At 41.4% G+C, this 21,539-nt stretch overlaps 1 protein-coding gene and 1 long non-coding RNA gene across 3 annotated transcripts in view; one reads left to right on the forward strand and one right to left on the reverse strand.

Annotated features, from left to right (window-relative positions):
* The window catches only part of TTC39C (tetratricopeptide repeat domain 39C), a 110,665-nt gene that overhangs the window by 59,657 nt on the left and 29,469 nt on the right, over positions 1 to 21,539 (forward strand). For both annotated transcript variants that reach the window (XM_036823561.1, XM_036823563.1), the window contains exons 5-6: positions 6,540 to 6,894; positions 8,750 to 8,918. In XM_036823561.1, the coding sequence (XP_036679456.1) occupies positions 6,540 to 6,894; positions 8,750 to 8,918 (524 nt within the window). The remainder of the gene's footprint in view (positions 1 to 6,539; positions 6,895 to 8,749; positions 8,919 to 21,539) is intronic.
* On the reverse strand, positions 2,806 to 8,811 carry LOC118880129. Its single transcript, XR_005016221.1, has 3 exons — positions 8,727 to 8,811; positions 3,560 to 3,625; positions 2,806 to 2,977 (listed from the first exon to the last, which is right to left on the reverse strand). It is a non-coding gene; the product is annotated as an uncharacterized LOC118880129 (long non-coding RNA).

Here is a 21,539-nt window from a genome sequence, read left to right on the forward strand (position 1 = left end):
TCAGAAACCCTTTAGGTTATAAAACTATGAAAAATTTACTCTTTGTTGGGATCCATTTCTTAAACTTTGTTGATTGATAATTGTTTTGGAACAACCCCTCCTTGGAGATGTTTGTTGTAGGTGGTCCTCCCCCACCCCTTGATCAGGTGGCCCAGAAGTGGGTGTGGGTACACACTCACCTGAGCTCCAGGTAGGAGTGAGTCTGTGTGAATTTGTTAGTGCTTCTGACTTTCGAAAGAGCTCTTGTACTTTGTCTCATTTGAATTTCTTTATAGTGAATTACCCCATCCTCTCTGTTTATTTTCCTATGCTATTTTTTTAAAGATTTATTTATTACTTATTTATTTTATTTATTTATTTTTGGCTGCGTTGGGTCTTAGTTGCGGCACACGGGATCTTTTTGGTTGAGGCATGCAGGATCTTTCACTGTGGCGCTTGGGCTCTTCGTTGTGATGCGTGGGCTTCTCTCTAGTTGCGGCATGCGGGGTTTTTGTTCCTCTTCTCTTCTCTAGTTGTGGTGCACAGGCTCCAGGGTGGGTGGGCTCAGTAGACGTGGTGTGCGGGCTCTCGTTGAGGTGCGCGGGCTCTCGTTGAGGTGCGCGAGCTCAGTAGTTGGGGCATGAGGGCTTAGTTGCCCCGCGGCATGTGAGATCTTAGTTCCCGGACCAGGGATCGAACCCGTGTCCCCTGCATTGGAAGGTGGGTTCTTTACCACTGGACCACCAGGGAAGTCCCTCCTATACTACTTTTTCATTTATTCTGTTATCCAAAGGACTTTGTTGTTGTTGTTGTTGTTGTTTGCAGTGAGCACATGTGAATTACTTTCATAACAAAAAATATTTATTTTTAAACCGACTTGATGGCTTTTGCCACCTTGTTTGTGTTTCCTGTATTTCCTTTGGGCTTGAAGATCGGCCCCACGTCTTACTATTCTTGGCATAACATACGCACAGTAAATTTTCCTCAAATGAGATTGTTTTCCTCGTTTCACAGGTGAGGCCGTTGAGGCTGGATGATTTGTTTGAGGTTGAACAGTTTACACAGTGATGACAGAACCAGGACCTGAGCTGTGGGCTTCTTATTTCATACCTGAATTCCTAGCATTCACAGTTTTCCCTTCACCTTCATTTGGTCACATGAACCACCAGCCTCCCAATGGCCCAGAAACCCGAGGTTCTCAGGGCCTTGTCCCTCAGCCCCCGTGCGCACGTGCGCCTTCCGTCCTATGGAATGAGCCCCCCGGAGAGTAGAACAGCCTGCTTTTGACTCAGGTGCTTCTCCAGGCCACATTCTCTACGATGCCCCTGGAGCGCTCTTTCTAAACCTTGTTACACCTGTGCTTCAGACACTTAGCTGTTCTGCAGCATCGCCTACAAGGAAGAGTGCAGATTCCTTCCTTGGGTGGCCTGGAAGAAACTGCCCCCTACCTCGCCGCCACCACCTCTGGCTCGGCAGGGCTAATTGCAGGTCTCTGAGGCCCTGCCGCCTCGGGCCTTGGTGTGCGCTGCCCTCTCAGTTTGGAACCCCTTTTGTCTTTCTCTTGTGCCTCCCCAGGGGCAGCCTGGGTCTACTCCCTTCATGTTCTCCTTCCTCACTGACTTCATCATACGGCCTCTGTTACTCTGCTTGGACCCTGTCCATAGCCAGTTAGAGCAGTCGTCACACAACTGTACACATCTGTATTTACATGTCTGCCCACAGTAACAGATGGGAAACTTCTTGAGGGCAGGGACTGTGTCTACCTGCTATCTATCTTTTTTTTTCTCCACATTTATTGAGCACTTACTATGTGTCAGATTCTGGAAGGTGATAGATGATAATGGTCTAGAGATGAATGAGATGTAGCTCTTTGCCTGAGGGTACTGACAGTTTAGTGGGGGAGAAAGAGGACTAAATAAATTCTCATTCAGGGTGGTATTTCACCACTAGACATTAGACATATAAGTTAGTCGGAGGGGTTGCACAAGGAATGAGCAATTCCTAAACTCTGCTGGGAAGGTCAAGGATCCCTGATCCTGAACCTGAGCAGGGTTATAGAGAATGGAAGTGCGTTGTCTTCTCTGTGTCCCTGGCACCCGATATGCTGCCTTTTCCTAACACATGGTGGGTATATAAATGTGAATTAAAGAGAGGGATGGAGGAAGGGTGACGTCATTCAGGAATGAGATGCATGATACTGAGCCCTAGGAAGCCCCAAGAATAGTTGGGATTGGAGAAGTGAGTCTATCAGAAGTCTGTTGACTGGGGGTAAAGGTAATAATGAGGAGGTGGGCTGACTAGTGAAAACTAAATCATCTTTTTTTTTTTTTCTTCCGAAGTGTCTGTTATGTGGGTCACAAGGAAGGCAAAGCTGAACTTCCCTTCCATTATAGGACTAACCAGCCTCATCCAGGACAAGCAAACAGACAATGCTATGGTAGGGCCTCTCACCAGACATAATCCCTGCTAAAAAAAAAAAAAAAATTTACAAAATTTATTCCAGGATCCATTTAGTTGTAACTTGATATTTTCATTTTCCAGACAACTCTTGCCCTTTCTAGGGGAGGACTCCCACCCCCGTTATGGGGACAGGGTTTCCCAGCTCTCCTGCATCTCTGGCTGGTTGAGGCTGCCCCTGACAGGGGAGGGTGGACGGTCGGTGGTTTTCTGCTCTCTGTGCAGTCCTCCGGGGACGCAGTCACAGTGGTTGAATGTTTTAATGTCTGAAGTTTCAGAGGAGCCTATGAAAGCCTGTGCAGATTGAGGGGCCCTGTGTTCACCTGTTCTCTCTGCTTGTTGGGCAGAGGCTGCTCCTGGCCGCCTTGCTGGGCATCAGCTGACTAAGTGTCCCTCCCACTGGGGCCGCGGTGCTGTGGGCCCGGAGCGCAGCTTCTCCACCCGGTCCTCACGCAGCCTCGGCTCCTCCTGTCGGAGTCTGGCTGCGCTCAGATGTTTCGGTCACCGCACTGGGGACCTGGAGTAGGGCGAGTCCTGGGACCTGTTTCAGTGCAGAGCTGAACTTAAAAAGTGGTGAAGACAAAATCTGCTTCTCTCTAGGTCCTAACTTTGCATACATCTCAGTTTCTAATCTTCGATTAGTCAAAACTTTGAGTTCTATTTACCCGGCTCAAGTTCAGGGCTTTAAAGCTTGTTACTGTAGACTTGAACATGTGCTTTTAAAATAAATGTTAACATCTAAGCTCTTATCTTAGGCAAGAAATTAAAGATGTTGAATTAATTTCATTTTTATTCTGTAAAAATGGGTTTTTACCATGTTGGTTTTCTTTTCATTTTGTTAATTGAGTTCGAAACAGTCGGCATGAATGGATTTTTATGTTTGCTTCCATTGCTGCCATTCTTTTCTGTAACTCTTCACCTGAGATCTGGATTACTGCAGCTTGTTTCCCTAACACTAGTCCCTTTAACCCCAGTCTTAGGGAGCCCCTGCTTCTCCCGAGCAGGCGTCCTTCCCTTAGCTGGATACCACTGGGTGCATCATCCCTGCACCCATCCTTGGCCCAGCTTGTCCCCTGATTCACTCTGCCTCTGAACAGCTTTCCATCTGTCCCTTCATACTTACACTCCTGTTGCTCTCCCCTGGAATGCTGCATTTCCCTAAGTGCTTCCTCAATAAAGTGACAGTAGCCTGGAAAATACAGGATAAAATGGAGTTAATTTTTTCCCTCTAAATTTCCAGTTAGGCTTGGGGACAGGAGGGAGTAAAGTTTTCTACTGAAATCCTGCAATACTTCTTTTGCACTTTTAAATTTATGTATGTGCTTACTACGTAGAAAACAATTGACTGTCAAAAAGGAAATAAAGGGCAATTCACTCATAATCTCAACATTGTTTTCGTTTTTCTATGTATGACCCAGTGGACCATATAAATAAACATATGCATATATAGTCGTATGTTACACACATTTTTTTTTCACTTTTATTTTCTAATTTTATTGGGCATTTGGAGGGCTGAGATTTATGTCTTATAGTTCATTTGTGTCCCTCAGGTGCCAAGCACAGTCCTAGGCACGTGATAGGAACTTAGTAGCTCATTGACATTTTTAGGGTTTTGCAATTTTACTTTTCCTCTTTTTATTTCATTTTTTATCTGTAGCCAATTATTATTTCTTTTCAATTAGATTCAATTGCTTTTGTGTTCTCAGGACTATATATTTAGTTTCTTGATCTTTTTCTGTTTTTCTATTCAATCTTTGGCTTTTTGGATCATAAGTGAGAGTCACCTTTCTTGTCTGTGGGCATATTGGATTAACCTAAACACTTTGCTAGCATACAAAGAAGTGTCAAGGTTTTTTCAAACCTCTCTTTTTCCCACAATACTTCCATTTAGGAGGGGAAAAGTCATTGTGCCTCTTAAAGGCAGGATCTATGTCTTATTTCTCTTTGATTCTCCTAGAACAGTGCCTAAAAGTAATATTAGCACAGTAAATATTTTTGTTAAATTGAACTGAATAAAAATAAATTGTTTCAGATATGTATTACTTTTATAACAATAAATTATACAAAATAGTACCGCCCCCCCCCCCCCCAGCAAAGCTTTTGTAGACTGGTTTATTTTACTTCTTCATCCTGTCATATAGCAATCTTTCAGTGCACTTAGACTACAGGACATTCATCACCCAGAACTTGTGGGATGGTTGTGTTTTCAATTGTGATCCCATAGGAGATATGGTCATCGTTTGCCAGAAAGTCGACACTTTAAGATAGTAGCTTGAGTTAATGGATCAGGGGTCCCCAAGACCAGTGATTAGGAGGACTCAGAAGATAGTCATACTCATGGCTATGATTTGTTGCAGTGAAAGGATACAAAGCAAAATTAGAAAAGGGAAAAGGCACAGGGATGAAGACCAGAAAAAGTCAGGCCCAAGCTTCCCAGGGTCCTCTCCCAGAAGAGCCACATAGGATGCGCATGATTCTCCTGGCAGGGAATTATAACGACACCTGTGAAATGTAACCAACTGGGGAAGCTGGTTAGTGACTCAGCACCGGTAGGTTTTACTGGGGACTGACCATGTAGGCACCCCCCTGCCTGGTGCATACCCAAACTTCCAGAAGGAAAGCAGGTGTCCACATAAAGCATTGTTCATGCAAACTGTAGGCACAGTGAGCCCCTCTTACCAGTTCTGGGAATGATGGGACCCCTCCCAAATCCAAGTTCCCAGATACCAGCCAAGGGCCAACCTTGTAAACAGGCCTTTCAAAGGAGAACAATAGGCCTGCTATGTTAATTCTTTTCTGCACATGCCATATAATCTTAGATCACTTTCAATTCAGGGATTGGACTTTTATAAATCAGATTTTATGTTATATATTTTATGTCATTCAAAAATAACTTAAAAAACGTCTTTCCCTGCTGTTCTAAAGGGCCTGGAAGCCTGGTACACAGTTCATGTTGTCTTCTGTTGTGCTTTGAGGTCAGAGTATCGGTACCATATTGGTAACGGTGCCAAGTGGACAAGCTCTCCTCTATAGTACTAGAGAACTATTTTACAGAAAACTCCCTGTGGAGGACCTTTTCCCCAGATATGTGGTGGTGATGCACTCAGACAAGCACAGATCTATCGACCCTCATCAGAAGGGAAAGATGTTCGCAGGAGAGGGTGAGGCAGGACTCAGACCTGAGAGGGGCCAGTGGGGCGTGGAGCAGGGTAAATCCCAGGTTTATCTCTACCTTTGCCTTTGTGGCACACATTCTCAAGGTGGCTGTGTTAAGAAAACTGGCCTAACGGGAAATAAAGGAAGTGGCTTTAAAAACAACAGATTTTCACCCTGTGGTGTGAATAGTTTCTGCTTTGCCACCCTCCTTCACTGGAGCTGTCTAGGCTGGGCAGTGGGGGAGCTCCATTGTCATACACCAGATAAAGCCCAGCCTAGCTAGGTGCGGTTAAGCCACTAATAGGCATTGAATAGAGATGCATTGGGGATTCTTTGCATTTTTGCATTTAACGCTAATGACTTTTTTGTTAATAAACTGGCCATTTGTTCACCCAATAAATATTAATTAATCCGTTTTGTTTTGCTTGTTTTATTTTTTGGCAAGTCGCCATTCTTGGTGCTTGGGTATAAATTTAGCAGCAAATTTAGATTTAGAAGTTGCTCTTGAGGAGGGATGAAACACAAGGTACGCAAATTTAAGAGTTTTATCCGGAAAGCGCCATAGTTCAGGTAGTTCAGGGATGTGGTAGAGGGTTTCACAGAATACGTGGGAAAAAAGTCAGATTCTAATGATGCTTGCATTCATTCATTCATTCATTCAGCAGATATTAGATGCTATGCCCTCACCTCAGCATGAGGGGCTCGATACAACGAACAAAATAATACATGGTTCTTGCCAAGTGGTCATCCAGACTAGTAAAGGGAAACAGACAACAAATAAGGAATTTAAGCCATATGAAGAACAGAAGGTTTCATGATGGATAATAATTTTAATTGTTTTTTAAAATTTTGTTTTTTCAGGTCATTCTTCAATATCTTTATTATTAATGTAGGAAAATTATTTTGAATACTTATTTTTTCATGCTTTTCTCCCCTTCTCTTTATAGCATATATAAAAGGTGGGTGGATCCTTAGGAAAGCCTGGAAGATTTACAATAAATGCTATTTGGACATCAATGCCCTCCAGGAGCTGTATCAGAAGAAGCTAACGGAAGAGCCCTTGACTTCTGACGCTGCAAATGATAATCACATTGTGGCTGAAGGGGTGTCTGAGGAGTCTCTAAACAGACTGAAAGGTGCTGTGAGCTTTGGATATGGCCTTTTTCACCTTTGCATATCCATGGTGCCCCCAAACCTGCTCAAAATCATCAACCTGCTGGGTTTTCCTGGAGACCGCCTACAGGGGCTTTCTTCACTGATGTATGCAAGCGAAAGTAAGGACATGAAGGCCCCTTTAGCTACGTGAGTAGCTATATTGCAATGCTTTGGTAGATAATATAGTGTTGAAAGTAAGTGAACGACAATCAAAACCTTTATAGGAAACTTCAGGTAAAATGCCTGGTTGGTTGACATGCTGCCATGCCTTTCTGTCTTTTAGTGCAATGCCAAGGACCATGCTTTTGGTGGTGTTTATAAGTTGACTTTAGAGACCAGAGCACTGTTCTTAAGTCTCATGAGTCCTGTATTTTATTTTATTTTTATTTATTCACTTATTTATTTTTGTGGAAAGTCCCTCTTGACCATTTTCTTTCTTTTCTTTTTAAATTTTTAAATTTATTTTTTTGTTGAGTCCTGTATTTTAAACATGCAAAATGATCATGATTTATAAACAGTTTTTGTGACCCTGACCAGTCACTGAGATTGATAATCCTGATTTTTGGACTTAAGGGGATATATATTTCATAAGACTTCTGTGATTCTGAAATTTCTATTCTTATATCCTCATGTTGGGTAATTTTCCTTGATGATTCTGGTTGGTCCATTGGTCTCTTATATGTGGCTTGGATAGTTTGTGGTGTTCAACTAAATTGAGTTATTGTTGTTCAGGCTAAACTTAAATGATAATTATTTAAACCAAAAAGTGTGAAGAAGCCATTATAACCATCCAGAGCAAGGATTCACCCATTTCCTCATCAGTTAAAAATGATGTGATTCTTTTTCAATCTGGTAAATATCTACCACCATTTGCAGTTAGAATAATTTTATCAAATACCGGATGTCCTTTGACATTACACCACTTATCAGAATTTTTCCAAAGATTTTGGTATCACAGAGAACCTTAGTGTGCTGTATTTCTGCTTATGTCAGTGTTGAGGAATTTGGATGTTAACTCTTAACCAGCTGGTAGCTATTAAAAAGGTCATTAATTTTTTATTGCAAAAATATTCATGCCTCCACAAACTCATTATATTAGACAATGGTCCTTTATTAATTTGACTTAACAGATTTGTAACTTGTGATAATTTGTCTTTTCTAATAATATTTTCTGAGAAAGGGATGAATTCAATTAATAATATAAATTAGTCTGATCTCCAGAAGAGGACCAAATTTATGCACATGCTGGAAGGATACATTTACATAAAAATATTTGTTGTGTTGGTTAAACATTTTTGTCTGTTTGTTAAAGCCATCCCAGTGAATCTATTTTGTTTACTTAGTTTAACGTGGCTTTTTTTTTTTTTTTTTTTTGAAAGGGACACGTTTGAAGTGGGAGAATTTTAAGTAACTTACTTATTTGTTTGGTTTTCAAATTGAACAGCCTCAGTGGCTAGAGAAAGGGCCCTTCATCCGGTCCTTTCACTTATTTTAACCCAATTTTGTACAATTTTGCCTGTGGTTCCTATATTTAAATTCAGTCTGAGGCTTACACTCTAACTTTTGTGAACACTAGTGAAAACATTTTCCCTTTGTAAAAAATAATGCAAAGAGTAATTATAAGGGATAGTAAATTCATGGTAACCAATTACTGTTTCTAATTTACACGTTGATGAGTAAGGTGTAGAATTCAGAGATTTACATAAATGATACCGTCAGCAATCCATCTAGAAGCCTCAGAAGAGCTACTTGCTTCTGTCACCTTATTCTTTTATCCGATGGGAGTATGCTGATTTATATGTTGTGCTCTGAAGTTGTGGCTTTCCAAATACTGATAAAACTAAGATGGGGAGCGATACTGATTTTACTTCTTCAGAGACTGCCTAGTGAGCTTTTTGGAAGGAGTGTGTATTGGAAGAGCACGCACTGACTTTTTTTTAAAGAGTGGAAACACTGTAAGAAAAGTCATCGTCACTCACGGTTTCTCTCCCTCTTCCTTCAGATTAGCGCTGCTCTGGTATCATACTGTGGTCCGCCCGTTTTTTGCCCTGGACGGCAGTGATAACAAAGCAGGCCTGGATGAAGCGAAGGAAATTCTTCTCAAAAAAGAAGCTGCTTATCCAAATTCTTCCCTCTTTATGTTTTTCAAGGGACGCATACAACGATTAGAGGTACTGTGCCTTCCCCATCTTTTTAAAAAATAAAGCCTTCTGTTGATCGAATCTATAATTCTCACTTGGTGGAGGGGGTAGTATCACAAGGAGCCCGAATGTCATAGGACCGAGTAACATCTTGTTTTTGTGCCTTGCGTTGCATCATTGCTGTGGGAGCCTCTTCCAGGAACCCGGGGTGTTAGTCAGTTACCGTCTGTTGTGCAGCTGTGGGCGGAGCAGGGCCGGGGTCCCTTGGAGCTGATGAGACGAGATGCTGCACCCTGAGCTGAAGGCACAGGAGCCCTTGGGAGCGTCTTAGTTAAAGAACACAAGATCCGTTGTTTTTCCTTCTCTGGAATTACTAATAATCTGTTTCCAAATGTTCATCCTGGCTGACAGTTGATGTATACACAAGTTATTGCCCGAAATGTCAAGGACAGCAAAGCCTTTGAAATAGTAGTAGCTGGTATTACTTTTTCATGCATGTGGCTAGTTCCTGTGCCAGAGGTTTCACACACACCATCCCATTTGATCCTCAGAACAAGCCTGCGACAGAGATAGAAAATCATCCCCTGCATCTTACAGGAAAGATAAACAGGGATCTTAGCGGGCTTCACGTGATCTCCGAGGTCACCCAGCAAGTGAGGCCAGGCTGTCTCATTCCAGAAACACAATACGCCCTGGCCTTTGAGGGGGTTCTGCTTCTCTTTGCACTTCTTTTTTTGTCTGCTTGCTCGAGGGCATGAGAATCTGAAGAAAAACGAAAATTTTGTAAGAAATTAATCATGCATATGAAAGAAGGTGACTGTTAGGAGGTCTACCACCCACAGGCTCACCAGTAGCTAGTAGTGCAGCAATGTGAGGTTTAACAACCTCTGCCCTCAGTTAACCGGGCATTCTCAGCACACCCACCAAAAAAACCCACAAGTGCTTTGGAAGAGTTTTGCCTAGGAATGCTTTCATGAGCACAGGAGGTGATGCGTTCACTAATTTTTTGTTGGCAGTGGAGTGTGTATTACTTCCCCAATAATTTCTTTCCTTCATGAAGTGCCTTCTTAAATCCGAGGACTCCTTACCTTTATTTATGGAAATTGTATTTTAAAGATTATACTAATAATTTACAACTGAAACACAACACAGAAAGCTCCCCAGGATCTGACTTATTTAAACCCATGTCCAAGTCATTTTTCTTCTCGTTACTTTGAGACTGTTTTTCTTTGCATTCAGGCTCACGTACCTTCAGTGACATGGCTCTTTTTTTCTCTTGCTCTCTTAAAAACATAGATCAATCTCCTGTGCAATCCAGTCTGCTGTTAGTGTGTTTTTCTTTCAAGCTCAGCGTTACGGTCCTACATGTAGGGAAGCACGTTCAAGCTATTCAGGTTTCTCTACTCCCTTGGGCTTGTGCAGGAGGAGATAACCCTGTAAAAGGAAAATTTTAATTGGCTCAGCTGTCTCACTTCAGTGACCTTTTCTGAAATGAAAGTTGGGTGCAGGGTAAGTGCTTTCTTAGAATGTGTAATGCCTTTCCTTTAAGAAACTGACATTCGGAATAACTCTGAACTCGATGGTACTAGGTTTAGTGTTCAAAGGAGGTTTGCCTAGTGGGGGTGAGAGCCTGACATTTACAGTTGTGTACAACACAGCAGTGAGGCCAGAGCGTCAGGCGTGTACTAGACGTCTCTCCCCTCACTCCCTTGATCAATGAATGCTCTCAATTGGGTTTTGAAACTGTTAAATAGAAATGTAAAAGTCAGGATTTATATTTCATTATGCTTTCCATTTTCCATTTAATTTTTTATTTTAAAACAAAAATGCTGGGACTTCCCTGGTGGTACAGTGGCTAAGACTTCACGCTCCCAATGCAGGGGGCCCAGATTCGATCCCTGGTCTAGGAACTAGATCTTGCATGCGTGCCACAACTAAGAAGTCCGCATGCTACAACTAAAGATCCTGCGTGCCACAACTAAGACCCGGTGCAGCCAAATAAATAGACAAATATTTTTTTTAAAATGTTTAACTTTTAGCAAAATTAATAACTTATTTGTTCTCCCAAAACTCAATTTGGCATGATTTTAGTTTGTCCACAAGTCATCCCTATTAGGGATGGAGTGAATGCTAACAGTGAGTGGTCATTCATTGTCGTTGGGATGGTTCTAGAAACAAGGAAGCCACAGCACCATCAAAGGATTCTTATAAGCATGGTTTGGGGAGGTACATAGTCACCATGAGAGCTCTCAGCAGACGTTCAGTCTCTTTCATGGGAGATCATTGGAATCTGAGTGCCGGTGGTAGTTGTTAGAACTCCTTTGTCATGGAGCAGCTTGCTTACCCAACTGATACTTGGTTTTAAGAAAAAAAGACTAAAAGACCTGTTACTGCTCTTGATTGGTGAGCTGTAGCCTGAAGGTCAAGTGAAGTATGACAGTTGTTTCTGTTTGGCTCTTCCCAAAGTCTTAGAGGATAACAGAATTTTAGGGCTAACTTGAGATATTATTGGTATTATCTTCACGGTGCCTGGACACTAGCATTTCATTAATCTTCCCAGGTGAGCATGTAGGAAGGTATCAGATGGTGGCATCCTTCATTTGCTGATGAAGAATTGCTCAGAGAGGCTGTGACATGGGTCTTGTCAAAGGCTTTTTGTAAGGCCTCTAAGCTCCCAACTCAGTTTGTGAAAACACACAGGGCTTAGTTGACAAATTTGTTTACAGAAAAACCTTTTTTCTTTTCAGTGAGCATTTAGGTTAGAGAGAGGGCGCCTTGAGATCTTTTTATCGACAGGCTCCAGGGAACATGGTCTGGGGCTCTAATTTTGGCAGGTGCATCATATGACACGGACTTAGCTTCTTCAGTGACTCAGAATCTGCAGAGTTATTTGAACAGCTGCTTTCTTGTAAGCTTGCCCTCATACAGGGTGACTAGCTCAACACGGGCTAGTTAGTGTTCACTTTCCTTGTTATTTTCGAATCATGTGCAGGTGCCCACTTTCTCTTTTAGTGTCATGAACAGCTTTTTACATACTTTGCCCTTCATTGTTTGGGACAGTTTGGAATCCGTAGGGGAGGGTGGTCTTTAACACGTCCACCCCTGTCCTGCCACTTGCATAACCCTTGTGGCTGTGTCTTCGTTATTCCCCGGTGTTGTGGCCTGACTTGACATAGCAGTGAAGTTCTTTCTGTGCCATCGGTGGTACACGGGGTCCTTGTGCATCTCAGGACGCCAAGCTTCTCTGCTCTTTGGGAGTCTCGGCCAGACTGCAGGAAGAGTTTTCTTTCTTTACCACCTTTGCTTCTCCACACTGTGTGTCTGAAGCACCCCCACCTCTGGCCCTCTCCACCCTCTTGTCTTACCCTCCTTACCTGTCCTGTCTCTGTTGACTTTTCCCATGTGACTTAGCATGTTGCTGTGAGGAATAAATGGGTTCACACAGCACTTAGCATGTGATAAACGCTATCCAAGTAGTGGTGTGATGGTTGTTGTTATTTTTACTGAGTGCTTAAGCCTGGGAAGTAGTGTTACCAAATTTGCTCTCTTTTTAGGAGAAAGCACTTGTTTTGGTGTTGAGAGCTGTCAGTAGAGCTAGGCTTGTGGTGGGTAAGATGCGTGTGTGTAGCTGGAGGGGCTATAGCTACTGTACGGTACCCATGTTTACTTTTCCCTGAATTTCCATCGTGCACACAGATGTTAGGAAGTTGACCCAAGGGTTATGTAGTAACATCCATTTTAAAATATGAATTGATAATTATAATTTTGAATTTTATATTTATTTTCATCCCATTAAACCTACAGTAGTGGTGGTAGTGGTAGTCCATTAACATACAAGTGATTAATGAGTATTTTTCTTTTTTTTTTTTTTTCTTTTTTAATGCTTGACTCTTTTTTATTTATTTATTTATTTATTTATGGCTGTGTTGGGTCTTCGTTTCTGGGCGAGGGCCCTCTCCAGTTGCGGCAAGTGGAGGCCACTCTTCATCGCGGTGCACAGGCCTCTCATCATTGCAGCCTCTCTTGTTGCGGAGCACAGGCTCCAGACGCGCAGGCTCAGCAATTGTGGCTCACGGGCCCAGTTGCTCCGCGGCATGCGGGATCCTCCCAGACCAGGGCTCGAACCCGTGTCCCCTGCACCGGCAGGCAGATTCTCAACCACTGCACCACCAGGGAAGCCCGAGTATTTTCCTTGATTATTTAAAAGTATTAGGGACAAGTCTACATTTTAATAAACTTTTTAATTCTCTCTAGTCCTCTTTTTTTCTCTAAACAATACAGATTTGCACAACTCCCCTCTCCTCCCATTTTAACAGTCTATTTAGTATATAATATACAGATACACGTGCTTGGTTTTGTGTGTATACATAGCTTCACATACATACTTTGTATGATGTGACTAGTTATAAAACTAATTTTTAATATTAGTCTACTTATCTGTCTCTAAACGCTCAAATATTTGAATGAATGACAGTTGATGGACATATTCTAATGAAGTTGCTTTATACACTTCGGGAACTCTTATTTTGAAACTGTCTTCCTAGCTTGGACCCATACTTTCTGAATATCCTGCATGCTGGCATCACAAAACCCCACATTTGCTTCTCAGGAGCAGAAGTGGGCCCAGCACAAGACCTGGCCCTCAGTGTGTGTTTGTCAAATGAACAGATGCGTCTGTTGGCAGGAAGTCCATTGATCAGTGTGAGTGACGGCGTTTCTTTAAGAGAGGAAGCTGGTTATCAAGGACTGTCTACTTTTCTTGGTGGCACCTAAACCTGTTTCTGCTACCGATGCAGAAGAAGATGGTGCAAGAATGTCTTGACGTCTGGTGTAAGAGGATGGCCCCCTAAGGAGGGTACCGAATCAGATATTGAAATTCTGATGGGCTGGCTAAAGAAGTGTGACTCTAAAGAAATGAAATAAATAAATTTACAGGAAGTAAAAAGGAACTGGATATCGGTGAGGTCTGTGCTCATTGCCGGAGTGGCGAGGTGAGAAGGCTGAGCCGCTGTGCTCCCTGAGCTCAGCCTGGTGGGCCCTGTGCTATAACAGCCCCTCACAGTTACAGCGGAGACAGCCCTACTTCATGAGGACCAAGTGGGAGTGTGCACAAGGCCTTGAGGCCACACTGAGGGAGTCCTAGTGAACTTTACCCTGTGTGTGTGTGTGTGTGTGTGTGTGTGTGTGTGTGTGTGTGTGTGGCCTTTTCATACCATCTTTCTCGTATTCAAAGCTGCCTTGTTGGTTCTCTCTGATAAATGCCACCTTCTCACTGCACAGTCTGCTCTGGTTTGTACTTCTCCCCCCGGTCCTTGCTTCTGAGCAGTGTGTGTGATAGGATGTGGTTTCTCTTCCCCATGAATAATGTCTGCAGGGATGGCTTTGATGGTTGACCTTTACTTTGTCACCCTGGTGTTCCATCTCCTTGCTTTTTTTTTTTTTTTTTGAGGTGATTTTTTAAAAATAAATTTATTTTTATTTTTGGCTGCGTTGGGTCTTCATTGCTGGGCACGGGCTTTAGTTGCGGAGAGCGGGGGCTACTCTTTGTTTTGGTGCGCGGGCTTCTCATTGCGGTGACTTCTTTTCTTGTGGAGCACGGGCTCTAGGCGCGCGGGCGTTCAGTAGTTGTGACTCGTGGGCTCTAGGGCGCAGGCTCAGTAGTTGTGGCACATGGGCTTAGTTGCTCTGCGGCATGTGGGATCTTCCTGGACCAGGGCTCGAACCTGTGTTGCCTACACTGGCCGGCGGATTCTTAACCACTGCGCCACCAGGGAAGTCCCAACCATCTCCTTACTTCCTGTTACCTGCACGGTTCTGTGTGAAAGGCCTTTACGCTTTGACCCCAGTGTGCGTGTGTTCTGGCTCTGGATCTTCCTCTCACTCATCATTTCAGGCTGTAGTCCTTTCTCTCTGGACTTTTATTGATGAAATTACATTTTTCATGGGTGTTCCCCACAGTAAGCAGGAGGTCTGTGTTGCTTTTTAGCCCCTCAGTTCATGATTGTGGCAGGGACAGAAAGGTGAAGGTTGATCCCCTTGGTGATTAATTTATCAGACAGAGACAAGAGGCAGGAGGCCTGCGGGGGGTCATGGAGAGTAGGGGCCAGCACAGAAATGCCAAACCCAGGGAGACCTGTGCCCATGCACCCATCTCAGGGGCATATTGACTAATCAGAGCTGTTGGGTGGCAGCGTTTCTCTGCATCTGTTGACGAGCAAGCCTGCTTCTTGTATCTGAACAGCATGCTTTGCCAGCATGAGGTAATGTTGTTATTTATAGGATCAGGAAAAGGCAATGCAGGAAGAGAAATAATTCCCTGAAGTTCAGTTAATTGTAGTCTTCTCTTCCGACCTATGTGGTTCTCTTTATTACTTCAGGCACCAGGAAATAGGGTTACCATTTATTCTCAGAAGGACACAAAATAAGAGATTGGCTTAATATGGTGTAGGAGAGGTGGAGGATATATTTGTCTTCACTTTCCATTGTGATAAATCCATATAGGTTAAATACATTTGCTGTTCTTTTAACTCTTATCTTTACAAGTTGTTGGGTTGAAAAGCAAGTAGAAGGTTAACATTGATTTATATCCCTAAGCTCACTAAATGTGCATAAGAGGATGAGTTTTCCCTTGCCTACATTAACCCTGGTCCTAAGGGTAGGGGTTAAATGCATGATCTATTGTTAGGTGTCCTTGACAGTAATACTGCTAAACCGATTCCGCTACTCAGTGACATTAATGCTGAATCACATGTGAGTAACTGGGTTGTCACAGCATGTCCTTTTGCATGCTACAGGTGACAAGGCAGGGCCTCTCTTTTTAAAACACATACATAATACTTTATTGTAAGATGTTAAGCAACTTCATAAAAATAACCCAGCAATAATTAAATTCTAAGCTGTTTTGTTTCAAGTTGTTTTGTGATCTTTAATATACACATATGAGACTTCAGGCAGTTTTGCTTACAAATCTAATGTTTGCATGTTTTAACATAGTTTTTGTAAATAACTGGTATGGAAACTATTTAGATTTCCATTGTGTTACTAATTTGATATTTCCCATTGTTGGGATATTGGGATATTTAACAGTTGTTGTTTCCCTATGATTTCCCAGTATTTCCCTGTGATAGAAAGTACTGCAATAAATATCTTAGCATATTTTTCCCTTTTATTTTCTTGAATTACTTCCTTTGGCTATAGCTCCAGTGGTGTCATTATTAGAATCAAAGAGTGTGAACAGCTCTGTAGCTTTTGCTAAATCATAAGAGATGATACTCAAGAAATAGTGAGCCAGAGTATAATCATTCATTATTTTGTACATGGTCTTAGCAGCAGTGTCTCACTGCATAGTTTTATTTTTTTATTTCCATGATGATACAAATTAAAGCAGTTTAAAGATAGTTCTTAGACATTACCAGTAAGACCTCTCGTGTTTACGTATCAGAACACTCAATATTGTTAAGATGGCAGTACTCCCTTGATTGTGTTACAGATTCAGTGCAATCCCTATCAGAATCACAGCTTGCTTTTTGCAGAAATGTACAAACTGATACTAAACTCAAGGAGCCCAGAATAGGTGAAACAATCTTGAAAAGGAGGAACAAAGTTGGAAGATGTATACTTCATAATCTCAAAACTTACTACAAAGTAATCAAGGCAGTGTGGTACTGGCATAAGAATAGACATAAAGATCAATGAGAGTCAAGAAGTAAACCTTTACATCCACAGATCAATTGACTTTTGACAAGGGCACCAAGACAGATCAATGGGCAGAGAATAGTCTTTTCAGCAAATGGTTTTGGGACGACTGAATTACCCACATGCAAAAGAATGAAGTTGGACCCTTACCTCACACCATGTATAAGAATTAATGCAAAATGGGTCATCGACCCTAAATGTAAGAGCTAAAACTATAAAGCTCTTGGGTTAGGCAATGCTTTCTTAGACATGATGTCAAAGGTGCAATGACAGAAGAAAAAATAAGTAAATTGAACTACATTCGATTCTTGAATAACATGGGTTTGAACCGAGCAGGTTCACTTATATGCAGATTTGTTACAAAATAGTAAATACCACGGTGCTTACACCATCCACAATTGATTAAATCATGGACATGGAGGCACCACTATAAATCATGTTCGGATTTTCAACTGTGTGGAGGGTTGGTGCCCCTATCTCCAACATTGTTCAAGGGTCAACTTCAACATTACATCAAAATTAAACACTTTTGTGCTGCAAAAAGTACCATCAAGAAAGTGAAAAGACGGGACTTCCCTGGTGGTCCGGTGGCTAAGACTCCACGCTCCATTGCAGGGGGCCCGGGTTTGATCCCAGTTAAAAAATAGGTAAAGGATTTGAAGAGACATTTCTCCAAAGAATATATGCAATAAGCACATGAAAAGATGCTCAGCATCGTAAGTCATTATGAAGAAATGTGAATCAAAACCAAGTGAGGGGACTTCTGTGTGCCACAACTACTGAGCCTGCGCTCTAGAGCCCATGAGCCACAACTACGGAAGCCCGCGCGCTGAGAGCCCGTGCTCTGCAACAAGAGAAGGCACCACAATGAGAAGCCTGTGCACCGCAATGAAGAGCAGCCCCCGCTTGCCGCAACTAGAGGAAGCCCGTGCGCAGCAACGAAGACCCAATGCAGCCAAAAATAAATAAATTAATCAATTAATTAATGTTTTTAATAAAAGTGAGATGCTATTTCACATCCACCAGAGTAGCTATAATAAAGACCACCCAATAACAAGTGTAGACAAGCATGTGGAGAAATTAAACCCTCATTCATTGCTGGTGGGAAAATAAAATAGCATAGACACTTTGGAACACAGTTCGGTGGTTCCTCAAAACGTTAAACATAGATTGATTATATGACCCAGAAGTTCCACTCAAGAGAGATGAAAACATATGTCCATATTATTCATAATAGCGAAGAAGCGGAAACCACTCAAATGTCCATCGACTGATGAAGGATAAACAAATGGGTATCCATACAATGGAATAATGTTTAGCAATGGAAAGGAATGAAGTACTGATACATGCTACAGCATGGATGAACCTTGAAAACATGTTAAGTGAAAAAACCCAGTCACAAAAGAACATATATTGTGTGATTTTATTTATATGAAGTCTCCAGAGTATGCGAATCTACAGAGGCAGAGAATAGCTTATTGCTTACTTGTGGATGGTGAGGGAGAGTATGGAGTAACTGTTAATAGGTATAGGGTTTCTTTTGGGGGTGATGAAATACTCTAAACTTAGATTATAGTAATTGTTGTGCTACTCTGTGAATATACTAAAAACCATACGTACTTTGTGTGGATTTTATGATATTTGAATTATATCTCAGAGATGTTTCCAAAACGTGTTGCTGAGGGTGTGTATTTTCTATATGAATATATATTCTCTTTTTCTTTGGATATAAACTGTTGATCCAATCAAGTTTGACTCTTGAGTAAGAAATGTTTTTCTCATGTATTTGCCCAGATTCTATTGTATAATGTAATCATAAGTTATGTTTATCATATATTTCCCCTCTACTATTACTGTCATTTTTGAGAACTGTCTTTACATTTTATTGTGAAAATTTGAACATTCAAACATGCACACAGTTTTTAATAGATTTCATTTTTTCAGAAATAAAATTTATCTTCTCAAACTGGGACACACAGACTATTTTGTTTTCTTCAGATTGTAAAATGATGTTTTAAAAACTCTTATCTTCTCATACCTCTTTGCGTGTGGAGATGGGTATGGTTTAATTCTGATACCTACGGGATTCAGGAATAGTAACATTAATTTAAGGGTATTTCTCTTCCTGTTATTGAACTAAATCCTTAAGATAGATGCAATCTGTTTTTGAAATATCTTTATTTTCCACCTTTTATAGATGTTTTAAAATGAATATTACATGGTTTTGACAGTTGTGATTTTATGTCTTAAATATAATAAGTACATCACTGTTGCCTTTAAAATATATATATTATTTAGTATTTTTATCCACTTGTTTCTCACATATATTCAGCTTTCAGTTTGTCAGGTTCTGTATATTATAGGGAAATTTTAATTGATATTTATAATATTTCTTATTTCTGAGAATATCTCTTCATTTAGTCATGTCACTCTATCTCTCGTTACTTTGTAATTTTTTTACCTACGTCTGTCCTGTCATATATATATAGTAAACGTGGGTTCAGATAAAATAAGTATGTGCATGTGTACATAGTTATTTTGGATTAAGGAGGAACTAGAATTCAGGCCTTCTCTCTCAACCCAGTTCTCTTTTGAGCTTTTATTTGCTGATAAGTTACATATATATATACATTCTAAATGTAATATATGTGCAATAAACCGTGTATGTAACTTACTAGCAAATAACACATTTAAATATTAGTATAAATGTAAATATAAATATTTAGGAGGGCTTATTCTTGGGCTTTAGAAATAAACCTGATATTTAAAAAAAATGAGTTGATTAATAGAATTTTTTTTTTCTACATTTTGGAGAAGCAAGTCACTTAAAGTAATTAAACATTTGAATGTATTTTTTGGTTAGTCATTGTTACGTACCCTTTTGAAATTAATTCTTTAATAACTTCTCTTATTTCTTCAGTAATCTTAAGACATCTACTTACTTTTATATTCATCTTAGTTTTATATTTTACTTTTTCTCATTTCCACTTATTTTAACATATGATGACTATTTTCAGACGTGTAAATGTGGTATTACTTTTTATTATTTGTGGTATTTTTATAAATTTGTGTTTTCTTAATTTTTTTTTTTTAAAAGCAAGTTTCTTTTTTTCTTTTTTTTTAAATATTTATTTATTTATTTATTTATGGCTGTGTTGGGTCTTCGTTTCTGTGCGAGGGCTTTCTCTAGTTGCGGCGAGCGGGGGCCACTCTTCATCGCGGTGCGCGGGCCTCTCACTATTGCGGCCTCTCTTGTTGCGGAGCACAGGCTCTAGACGCGCAGGCTCAGTAATTGTGGCTCACGGGCCTAGTTGCTCTGCGGCATGTGGGATCTTCCCAAACCAGGGCTTGAACCCGTGTCCCCTGCATTGGCAGGCTGATTCTCAACCACTGCGCCACCAGGGAAGCCCTGTTTTCTTAATTTTATGTTTGGGCTTTAGATTATCGTATGGGCTTTTATAGAGAGAGATTTGATTTTTTTATCAATACATTTTCTACTTCCATTTTATTTCTAGTTTTTCTTCATTTAGCTTGTTTTATAGTTCATTTTCTTAATACTTTATCATATTTGCCTTATTAGAATAGTGAAGTATTAGTATTCTTGTATTCCTTGAAATTCAGCTTGCATTTCATTGGTTAACTGAGAGTGTTTGGGGGGCTGTGATATTGTGATATAATAAGATACAGATCATGACTAAGGGCTCAGCTCTGGAGACTGACTGCCCAGGCTGAGTCCTGGCTCCTCTACTTTGGCTGAGTGACCTTGGACGAGACGCTTAATCTCTTTAAGCCTCACTTCCCTCCTTGTCGAGGTGGGGCCCCTGGTTGGTACCTTGGGCGTAGTTTCCCTGTTGAGATTTAGGGAGGTGGTAATCTGGGAGGCACGTGCTGTCCTGGGGCTCTGAGCGTGGGTCCTTGTTGGTGTAATGACATGACCACAGCCCTGCTGGGGCTGCTGCTGGGGTTGATGCATTAACAGCCACAGGGACAGAGCTCATGCCCCGGGGGAGAGCAGGACCACATGGCAGGCAGGCATGTAAGCAGATGCAGATGTGGCCAGGCTTTGAGAAACATAAAAACAGGCCTATGGGAAGGGAAAGCATGGTGTGGCTCACCCATGATGCAACCCTCACAGCTGGAAAAGATGACCCAGGAGTGGGGGTATTTGGGTTGGCTCTTGAAGAGTCTGTAGGAATTTGCAGGTGAGAGGTGAGAGCATGGGGGATGAGCTTGCATTCAAGCCCAGATCCAAGAAAAAGCCAGATAATGGGGAGATACAGGCTCACTGGGGCTGGAGCATTTGGTGGAGAGAGGAGGGTGGAGTAGGGGTGACCCCGGAAGCAACAGATGATTTGATTTTGTTTCTCAATCCCAACCTCCCTTCTCATAGAGGACTTTCTTGTTCATACTTAATTGTGTATATGAAGCACGCATGTTGTTTTCCTTTGCTCTCAGGGTTGTGTTTATTGTTCTTGTTTGTTTCCGTTTCTGCTTGCTTATTCGGGGGTAGATTTTTCCTTAATGTTTGATTGAAAAGATGATCACTGTATTTTACTTGTCTGCCATTTTGAACATGGGTTCACATATCCACGCAGGCAGTGTTTCATGTCTTCGTTCCTCACTCTCCTGAGGACAGTAAGTGTACAGCAAACTCCCATTGCCGGGTGGCACAGAGCTAGTTTTAGGAAATAGTGTTCCCTGCTTTTACCTACCCCTGTCCAGAGCTCATCTGTGAAATTCTATATTTTCTCATAGTATCATATTGAGCTTTTCTGTTTTTCTTTATGATGTTGGACTCTCAATGTGTGGGCACCTTGGTTTCCTAAATCTGTGTGTTTCTTTGTTTCGTGTACTAGTCCTCATTTCTCTGTGGCTTCTTATAGAGGACTTGTTAGCTATGGGAGTTTGTTGTCATACTGCTTCAGACCTTCAGGTTTGGGCGCGTAGCATTGTAGA

This window comes from Balaenoptera musculus, chromosome 14 (assembly GCF_009873245.2).
Source record: "Balaenoptera musculus isolate JJ_BM4_2016_0621 chromosome 14, mBalMus1.pri.v3, whole genome shotgun sequence".
In the NCBI taxonomy this organism is placed as follows: Eukaryota; Metazoa; Chordata; class Mammalia; order Artiodactyla; family Balaenopteridae; genus Balaenoptera; species Balaenoptera musculus.